General features: G+C 35.6%; 2 protein-coding genes and 1 long non-coding RNA gene across 6 annotated transcripts; 1 reads left to right on the top strand and 2 right to left on the bottom strand.

The window, feature by feature from the left end:
• On the bottom strand, positions 1-3,765 carry LOC111901335 (UBP1-associated protein 2A). Of its 4 annotated transcripts, XM_042899579.2 has the most exons (3): positions 3,609-3,725; positions 2,321-2,437; positions 1-1,538 (listed from the first exon to the last, which is right to left on the bottom strand). In XM_042899579.2, exon 3 carries the CDS (start codon positions 1,487-1,489, stop codon positions 185-187), a length of 1,305 nt encoding a protein of 434 aa, XP_042755513.1. In that variant the 5' UTR covers positions 1,490-1,538; positions 2,321-2,437; positions 3,609-3,725; the 3' UTR covers positions 1-184. The 4 variants fall into 4 exon arrangements, with proteins under 4 accessions (XP_042755513.1, XP_023752963.1, XP_052624648.1 ...); XM_023897195.3 differs by lacking the exon at positions 2,321-2,437 and having other exon boundaries at positions 3,609-3,765; XM_052768688.1 differs by lacking the exons at positions 2,321-2,437; positions 3,609-3,725 and adding an exon at positions 2,086-2,293.
• A 1,131-nt stretch (positions 3,766-4,896) lies between these two features.
• Positions 4,897-7,410, top strand: LOC111901336 (receptor kinase-like protein Xa21). The gene is made up of 2 exons (XM_042899793.1): positions 4,897-6,964; positions 7,046-7,410. The coding sequence occupies exons 1-2, from the start codon at positions 4,897-4,899 to the stop codon at positions 7,408-7,410; spliced, it is 2,433 nt and encodes an 810-aa protein (XP_042755727.1).
• A 147-nt stretch (positions 7,411-7,557) lies between these two features.
• LOC128132242 (uncharacterized) lies at positions 7,558-9,234 on the bottom strand. Its single transcript, XR_008230455.1, has 3 exons — positions 9,083-9,234; positions 8,811-8,970; positions 7,558-8,029 (listed from the first exon to the last, which is right to left on the bottom strand). It is a non-coding gene; the product is annotated as an uncharacterized LOC128132242 (long non-coding RNA).
• Positions 9,235-10,446: the final 1,212 nt, after the last annotated feature.

Here is a 10,446-nt window from a genome sequence, read left to right as displayed (position 1 = left end):
TTGATGAAAATAGTCAAAGTTCATTCAAGAAACCATTACAATTTCACAGTTTTCTTGGTTTACAAAGGACCATCTTTAAACCACCTTTAACAATGCATCTATCCAACAAAACAACATAACTGAAAGAAACAAATTGTCAATCACAACCTAAGATCTCACAGAAAGGAAGTTGAGTGAGTATGAACTAGCGACCAAGGTATGAAGGAAAATTCCCACCTCCAGATTGTTGTTGCCTAGCTGGCAGTGCTGGTGTTGTTCCACCTGAAGAACGTCCCACCTGAGAAACATTATTATTCTGGTATGCTAACCCTAATTGAGAACCATAACTTGCAATCATGTTTGTATTCATTCCATAACCACCATTGAGACCAAAAGACTGCTGTGCTGGAGCTACACTATTCTGATTTAAAGCAGACACTAACATCGGATTCATATTCATAAGCTGAGGAGGAGCATAACCATACCCCACATTCCCAATCTCACTTTGCTGCTGATTATTAGACATATTATTCATACTACCCATTTGCGCCTTTTTGTTGCTTTTATTTCCACCACGTTGATTATCCACAGCTTGTCTACAATGCAACTGACATCCATCAAAAACCTTATTCGGTTCCTCCAAAGCCTTCTTGCAGCCTTCAACTGTCTTATACACAAACATGGCAAACCCTTTGAACTTTCCACTTGCATTGTCCATCCCCAACGGCCCATCCTCGATTTCTCCAAACTTTGTGAAGTAGGACTTGAGCGCGTTGGGATTCACGTGGGACCCGACGTTTGCGACGAAGATCTTTCGTCCCGCTGGATCTGACGTGGCAGTGACACCGGTCTGGTTGTTGGTGGGTCCACCTGGACCTGCTGAAGCCAGCTGGCAAGATGCCATGCGGGATCCTATCTTTTTCTGTGTTTGTTTGAGGGCTTTTTGTGCGCTTCTTCGGGTCTTGAAGAGAACAAAGCCGTAGCCTTTGGCTTTTCCCGTTACCTTATCCATTAAAACCTTGCATTCTTCGATATCACCAAAAGGTTTGAAGACGGAGAGGACTTGGTCTGATGTGGCGTCCCAGCCAAGGCCGTAGACAAAGATCTTGCGGTGGGCGGGGTCCACCTCAGCAGTCTGGGTGAGGGTAGCCATTATTGAAGTGTCACTCAGAGCTGCTTCTTTGATGAAATCGATGATCTTGGCTTTTGATAATGGCTCTAAAAGCTTCTTAAGAGTCTCCTTTTTAGAACTCTCATCATCTTCTTCTTCATCTTCCTCTTCTTCTTCTTCCTCCTCCTCCTCTTCTTCTTCCTCATCCTCTTCTTCCTCTTCTTCTTCAACCTCTACCTCTTCAACTTCTTCTTCTTCTTCCTCTACTTCTTCAACTACTTGTGTTTCTTCTTCACCTTCTGATTCTTCCTCCTCAGATGTCTCATGTTTAACTGTGACTTTGGGTTTCTTTTCTTCCACTTGTGCTTTAAGTGATGTTCCTGCTCTCTTCTTCTTCATTTGACTGACGCCACTCTTTGTCAAACCGTATGGAAGGGGCAACAATTACCTGAAAAAATAAACTCTTCATTAAAATTATAGTCATTACTGAATAAACAGGCATATTTCATTAGATACAAAAGTATAAGACATGTGTTTAAATATATCATTCAATATGCAAAACATATGGCACTCACCAGAATTTAGCATTGACCTTGGGAAAGAACATTTTATGCATCAGATTCTTTTCAATAATGAAGTTATGGATAATATGTAATGTTCCTTTATAGCTTATACTTTATATAATAAGCAGAAAACAGGAACATTATGCCTGACAGGAGCAAAGTAATATATTCTGGAAGAAGCATCAAATGTCATATCATTTGCAAAGTGACATCTTTAGCATGCTAACACAGATCTGAAGTAGAGTTTTGTTAATGTAAACGTTCACAAACGGCTTATGCTATCATATTTTACAGTTAATTGCTAAACTTTAGTAAATTCAAGCAGGTCCAAACTTTTGCAATAAGAAAAGAACATGTGTGAACTAGGAAAAAATGCTATTACACCAAGACAATAGTTTCAAATGATTACTGAAGCATGATAGTGCCAACAACCTGTTCATCAATGGACATCTGTGGAGTACAGTTTCTTCCATCTTTCACAAGAATTGTTCATGTTGGTTCTTTTCACAAAAAATGTCTCTACTTTTAATGCCAATAGACCTATAAGTTTTTTCCAACACTGACTTTTGACTTTATCCAACTTCCATAAGAATTAAAAAACATTTTATTATGTGTTTTTACTTTAAGCCTTTTATAAAAATGTCAAAACACTGTATTCCATGGATACCTGCAAAATGCAGCAGACATCCACAGATTTTTAGGAGATGATTTTATTACTGAAAATATCTGCAGAGTGCTAAGTAGAAGATTTCAAACATTAAAGTCCACTGACAGCTACACAAGTCTGCAGATATCCATGGATGAACAGATTAGTTCTTTTTGTGTGGGTATAAATAGGGCACTTATTTTACTTATATATCACTAAGAAGGCAAGACTTCAAAAAAAAAAAAAAAGAGTATTTATTCTTCACTGGATACTCAAAGCCATCAAAAGTTTGATCAATTGAGCCTCACTTAGTAAACTTACAATGGTATGATTATTGTTAGTTAGAACACATCCTCTATTATATTGATTCTTGTATCAATACTCAATAGTTGTGCTTGTTCGACCAAGCAAACTTGCAAGTGAATCACTCAATAAAGGCACTTGCTATATCAAGAAAAAGCATATCTTCAATCGTGTAATTGCATAAGTAAACTAATGTGCAAAGTTCTTTGCAACAAGTTCTTCCTAATAACTCCATCGCAGGTGGTCATGTTGCAAAGAGGTAACATACATAAACATGCCAATATTCGGGGTCATGAAGTTGAAGCAACATGATGCCCTTTTGTGAAAGAGTTCCAGATAATGCCATAATATTGATTTATAATATCTTCTTTCACCATTACTTTTTTCCATATCTATCCCTAGTTTGCTTGTTCCATCTACTTCCTGCTTCCTATTCCTCACCTAAAGTTTGGGGTTATTGCTTGATAGCTTTTTCCCCTAATCTCCTTACAACCATAAACAAAATTTCAAATGAGCCAATTCTGTATGTGACTTATGAGGACAATTATGTTTCTGTGGTTTGCCCCTTATATTCAAGGGCAAACTAAAATCTGATCCTTATCTAATACACCTAACGTCTACAGCACTCGTGGTTCTCAGAGCAATCTAGGTTTTTCACAACAACAAAATACATAGCTAACGACCAATAACAGAAATATCGAATCAGTTTGCTCCTAACCTAATAATAACCCAATCATCTGCATTCCCCTCTCCCCAAAAAAGTATGATAAGATGGGAAATTTGCTAATGACCAGTTGATATCCCCGTTAAATTTCGTACAAATAGAGATTAAATCAATAACTCCTAACCAACATAATTCAATGAACAATGAATAATTTTAATCCGATAAACCCTAGTAAACATTTGACAAACAACGAGAAAATATAGCAAGAACATTGTAAATAAATACGGGATTGGTACTAAGAATAAAAACGCACGGAATCATGAAGCGGGATAAAAGACTTACCTTATGTCTCACCGGAGATTGTTTCCGGAAGGGGTTAGGGAAAGAAACGGGAGACGCAATTCAAGCAGGTAGTCAAGCAACTGCGTGACTGGTGTGTACTCGTCAACTACTGTTAAAGCAAGCTTATGGCCTTATGCTTTTACAGGGTTATTGTAAAAAATTAAAAAGAAAAACAGAAAAGAAAAGAAAATACTTCTATTTTGGGCCGGGTTAACATGACTTTTTGGGCTTATCTAACATGACTTTTAATAAGACGCTGATTTTATGAGAAACGGTAAGTTTTGAGATAACGAAATATATGAGTAAATAATAAAGTATCTAAAACGTTTTAAAAGTACAATTAAATTTGAAATAAGACAATAATTTAGTTATTTTATTTTTAAAAGACAATTGTAATTGAAAAAACCTACTATCACATTTAAAATGGTTTTTTAAATAATAAAAACAAAAGTTTGTTATCGGCTGACAACATTTATTTAATTCAATAGTATTTTAAACCCTTTAAAATAATTTGTTACCTATTTATGTCATAAACTTTTGAATTTTTTAATCAATACTTTAGTTTATTTTACTTATATGTTTATACTTTATATGCCTTCTATTCAGAATTTTACAGTACTCACAGTATTAAATATTAAAAAAAAAAAAAAATAGGTAAGTATAAAAACCTTCATAAGAACAATTATAACTAAATTTAGAAATCATATTTAGTAATATATTTATTTTAAAGATCACGATGAGATTTTTAGTGATACATTTTGTGTAATTGAACTTTTGCGTTTTATGTTCAATATATAACAGGAATGTGATCATTCAGAATATGATAAGAGTATGAAGTAAAACTTCAATGTTTAAAAAACTTATATAAATAATGTTACTTTGATGTAATTTGGCAAGATATCACACCAAAATTTAGTTTATTTTGATTGGCAAGGTTACAGGATGATCATGATATCTTTGGTTTGAAGCTGTTACTCTTTGTCCCTGACAATTTATACAATAAACATTGTAGTATTTCTAGTTATTTTTTACTCTCTTAGACTATTTCTTATATACAAAACAAAACACTAATGGCTGGAAATATGTTGACAAACATATCGTCATCATAATTATTGCTATAAATTATTTGACTAGTAAGACCCTCAATTTGTCATGGTCACGATGATAAGGTATGTTTACATGCAAAACCCGAGTATAAATTTAAAGGCCTACATGTAATTAACCTTGTACCTTGCCCTCGTTGTTCAAAAAAAAAAAAAAAAAAAACCTCCTAAGTTTAGTTGCAAAAATGAACTCTCATATTGCTCTCCTTTTTTCTAATCTTGTTATATTTCTGATTTTCGCCACTATTTCTGCTTTTGATGGTGGTAACGAGACCGATTATCAGGCTTTATTGAAGTTCAAGTCAATGATCACAAACGAAGGTCTAAGCTCATGGAATGCTTCCTATCATTTCTGTGATTGGGGTGGTGTTTCATGTGCGAAGCAGAATAAAAGAGTGACTACTCTTCCCTTAGTCACAATGCTCCCTTATCTTGTGTACCTTCAGTTATGGGGTAACCAACTTAGTGGACCTCTTCCACCCTCGATATCTAATTGTTCCAAATTAGAACATCTTGAAGTGACTGCCAACTATTTTAGTGGGAAGTTGATCGACTTTGCAAAACTGAAGGATATCTATCAAATATCCTTAGGTGTTAACACCTTTGGATTCGGAGAAACTGATGATATGAAGTTTATTGATACCTTGAAAAATTGCAGCAGACTAGATGTGTTGCTTCTTGATGATTGCAGGTTTCAAGGAGCGTTGCCCACATCAATTGGTAATCTTTCTGACCAACTCAGCTTTCTACATTTAGGACGAAATCATTTCTCTGGAAGCCTCCCTTCAAGTATAGGTAATCTAGTTGGCTTGACCAAATTAGTTTTGGGAGAAAACCGATTTACTGGAATAATCCCCTCCACCATTGGTAAGCTTCAAAATCTACAAGAAGCTTATCTATACGATAACCTGTTTTCAGGGCCAATTCCAGATACCATCGGGAACTTATCATCACTGACTAAACTTTGGTTGAATTCTAACAAGTTGGAATGGCATATCCCATCACTCCTGGGAAATTGTCATAATCTATCGATGTTGTACCTTGATCACAATGAATTCAGTGGCCCAATACCTAAACAACTTCTTCAAATTCCAGCTCTAACCATAGCATTAAATCTTTCTCAAAACAACCTGTTTGGGTCACTCCCAATAGAGGTCGGCGAACTCAAGATGTTGAGTTCTCTGGATTTATCTCATAATAATTTATCAGGTAACATTCCTAGTAGCCTTGGTGGTTGCACTAGCCTTGTATTCTTAAACCTGAGAGGCAACTTATTTCAAGGCATGGTACCATCTTCATTAAGTTCCATGAGAGGAGTTTCAATGCTCGATCTCTCTCACAATAATTTATCGGGAAAAATTCCTCAATTCTTGGAACAGTTGACCTTATTAGAATATGTAGACCTATCCTTTAATGATTTTGAGGGTGAAGTACCGGTGACAGGAGTGTTTGCCAATGCAAGTGCATTCTCTGTTTTGGGAAATAGGAGGCTTTGTGGTGGCTTGCCTGAACTTGGGCTGCCCAAATGCAATGAGACTCGTGATAAACATAAAAAAAGGTTTCCTTTGTTCGCCATATTCATTCTGATTGCATCCACACTTTTCACCATATTATGTTTTGCATATGTTTGGTGTAAGAAAAGGAAGAGTCAACCATCTCAATCATCGAGGGACGAACAGTTCATGAAAGTATCATATGCTCAAATTCTAAAGGCTACCAACGGCTTCTCCCAAGCCAATTTGATTGGTGAGGGTGGGTTTGGCTCTGTTTATAAAGGAGTCCTTGATGATACAACTGTTGCAGTCAAAGTTATACATCTACAAAACCGAGGTGCCCACAGAAGCTTTATAGCGGAGTGTGAAGCATGGCGGAACATTCGACACCGGAATCTGTTGAAAATAATAACTTCATGTTCAAGTCTTGACTTTCAAGGCAATGATTTTAAAGCTTTGGTATATGAGTTCATGCCCAATGGGAGCTTACATGATTGGTTGCATTCAAGTGCAAATACATCCAGACTGAATCTTTTCCAGAGAATAAAGATTCTCATTGATGTCGCATCCGCACTTGATTATCTTCACAATCACTGCCTACCAACCATGGTTCACTGTGACGTGAAGCCTAGCAATATTCTACTCGATGATGATATGGTGGCCCATGTTGGAGACTTTGGTTTAGCTCAATTTCTTGGAGCAAATTCAAACCAAAACAGCACAAGTGGCATTAGAGGAACGATTGGATATGCACCTCTAGGTAAAGTTCATGTATTCCCAGATTCTTATATTTATTTATAGTGTTACCTTTTTTTTTGATGTCATTACTTATAAGTTGCAGAGTATGGTGTTGGGAGTGAGATGACAAGCAGTGGGGATGTCTACAATTTTGGAATACTCTTGTTGGAGGTGATGACAGGGAAGAGGCCAACGGACAACATCTTTAATGAAGGCCTCAGCCTTCATAAATTTGCATACATGGCCTTGCCAGACCATGTAACCGATGTTATTGATGATGATCTTCTGAAATTTCTTCAAGAGGATGCTATTCCTATGATAGCAGATGTAAAGAAAATAGAGGAATGCATGGCTTTAACTGTCAAACTTGGAGTATCATGCTCTGTGGATTCCCCAACGCAACGGATGAATATCGTAAATGTTGTCCATGAGTTGCAGCATATTCTGGATACACTTCAAAATAGTTGAGGTGTCTTGTTACTCGATATTTTGGGTGTTAATTGTTAAATAATGGATGAATTTGAGTATACGATGAATCTTGTATTTCGTTGGAATAAGTTGTGAAATAAAGGTATTACTTTGAAAATATGGTGGTCTTTTGAGGAAAAGAATGCATAACCTACAAAATCCTTGATATGAAGATTATCAGTGACAATGAAGCTTTGTTTTCCTTGCAACCAAGATAAATGAAAGCAGGGATCAATCCAACTGTGTGTAAATAAATCATAATGCAAAATGAAAACTCAAACCCTTATTGCATTACAGTTTACCATTTTTACTTGAAAAGTCAAAGCCACCAACAGATGGCATATGGCATGGCAGTAGAGCAATCAAGATGAGCCATGGACATATGTTGTAAAAACAAAGTGATCATGTTTCCTTCTTCAGCTGTGTTCATGGACAAATCATCATCTTTATCTTTGCATTTAACTTCAGTTGGTCCATTTTTCTCAGTTCTTGACACCGTTATATATTGGAGTAATAGAGCCTTCCTTTCTTATATTAGATTTTAGCAAGGGCAAAGCAGTAAGTAACCTTTCAATCTCCACATCACTAATTGTCCTGATTGCAGAACTCTGGCATTCAACTGAATAAGAGCACAAACCAATATTTGATTATTTTCCTCAAAATATTGAAGTAACGTTTAACTTTCTTCTTAAGAGCATGAATTCTATAGACCTTAAACTACAAGTCTACAAGTAGCAAGTTTTATTCATGTAGAATACAGTTTAGGGTTTGGAGATCGTAACCACCACAAGTTCTATGTTTCTTTAGAACAAAAGATCACTGACAAAAAAAAATGCTGGTACTCCTAAAAAGGAATAGACCATGACTACAAGAATCCAGACCAAAAGTTGAAGTTAACAGCAAAAATGGCATGATACAAAATGACATGAATTATGACAATGTAGTAGCTAAAACAAAAACTGCTAACATGGTGTCCTTAAAAGACTACAAGCTACTGTCTTCATTGATTCTAATGGAGGAATTAAAATAACTACATATCAAGTTCAAAGGTTGGAGATTTCAAAATTTGACTGTAGAAAGTCAAAATATTATATCTAATTATGGAAAATCCTCAGGTTCTTGCTAATTAAAGTGTCTACGAGATCCAACGATGAGTAATCCAACAAAATGATACTGTTGACAATCTAATCTAAGCAATCCACAATCGGTTATACTAAACATAGCAACTTCAAAATCAAAGACCTAAACATTACAAATTTCCATAAACGAGGAATTTCCTTGACAGAAATTGGATTGGACCACAAATCTATTACCAATTAAAGTATGCTTTTTATGTCCTAATACGTTTTCAAAGCACAAAACTACATCGGTACTAAAAGAAATATAACAAAATCAGATACCTTATTGGTAAATAGATGCGTTTCCTTCCGGAAGCCCATTTGCCTCAACCTCAGGCCGGGTATTAACCACGTCTGCACGTGAGATGAATTTTGGGGCATCATATAAGCGGAGAAATTGCTCACAATAAAATTCCAACACCGCAATTAGAACTCGGTGCCCCTGCAAGAAATCGAACGGCAGTAACATAGAGTGCATCACGTTGCCATTCAACTTATGGTTAAAGAAGGTATCGTTCTTCTGCGAAAAGCCTAACTTGTATATTGCATGCTACCTGTTTGATAAAAGTCCTCGATCAATATGTACCACTCTCTCTTTCCCACGATTAGATTCTGCTTAGAAAAAGAATTGCAAGTTCCTAAATATAGTGTAAAACGATGCACTGTCATCAAGTTTGGGACTCACTGTGGCATATGCTCTTGACAATAATTCTAAGAAGGCGACTCCATTCTTGGTTTGTGTGTTTTGTATGACAGAAACACTTTGGGCCGTAACCGAACTGAACATTCGGCGAACCGTTCGTGAACTGTTCAGCGGGAAGTTCGTTTATTTAATAAATGAATGAACATGAACAAAAATTATCGTTCGTTTTGTTAAATGAACGAACATGAACAATGATCTCGTTCGTTCATTTATGTTCGTGAACGTTCGTTTACGATGTTCATTTACGTTCGTTTAAGTTTATTTATATTCATTTATATTCAATTATTTTTTATTATATTGCTATATTATATGTTCGTTTATGTTCATATATGTTTAATTGTGTTTTTTTTATCTTTGTTCGTTTATGTTCGTTTAGCATGTTTACGAACATAAATGAATGAACATGAACTAAGTAATTTGTTAAACGAACGAACATGAACAAGAAAATCTCGTTTGTTTATCCATTCGTGTTCGTTTGTTGTTCGACTAACTTAAACGAACGAATATGAACAAGACCTTGTTCGTGTTCGTTTGGTTCGTTTACAGCCCTAGATACACTTCTATATTGAAGGGATGTTCTTTTTGGGAGGATTATGGATGGATTTCATGTTTGATCTAGCTGAAAATAATTCTAAAGAATTACAAGGTTAGTCCCTCAAATTCTTACTCTAAACCATTTTCATTATCTTCATTCATCAATTATCAATCAAATTCATCTAATCTATACTTTAACCACATATGATGTAAGCTTGCTAATGGTTTTAATCAAGGTTCTAAAAAGCTCGCAATGACTCCGCCATGACGTCTCATGGCTCCAAGGCTTGTATGTGCCGCCAAGCTCTACCAAAACGTCGTCTTAACTCATAAACGTGTATAAAAATAAATAATAGTTGAAAATACATATAAAAAATATGAATTATATAAAAAAATTGCCGCCTTAAGTTACGCCTTACAAACGACGTGACTCGCCCAGGCTCGGAAAAACTTGAGGCTTGACATTGCCACCAATTCACGCCTTACGTTATTTAGAACATTGGTTTTAATCAACACAAATCCGTTGTTAAAAGGGTTATTTCCATAAAAGACCCAATATTTTGATTTTTTTTCTTTTTAGACCTAATTTTTTTTCTTTTCCGAAAAAGACTCAACTTTTATGTGTTACTTGTTATTTCAAACCTAGGTCACCAACAAATAAATTAGATATTTTTGTTTCAT

The sequence above is a fragment of the Lactuca sativa genome, chromosome 2 (genome assembly GCF_002870075.4).
Source record: "Lactuca sativa cultivar Salinas chromosome 2, Lsat_Salinas_v11, whole genome shotgun sequence".
Classification (NCBI taxonomy): Eukaryota; Viridiplantae; Streptophyta; class Magnoliopsida; order Asterales; family Asteraceae; genus Lactuca; species Lactuca sativa.
The sequence above is the reverse complement of the archived record's forward strand: the minus strand, read 5'-3'. Positions and strand labels throughout refer to the sequence as shown.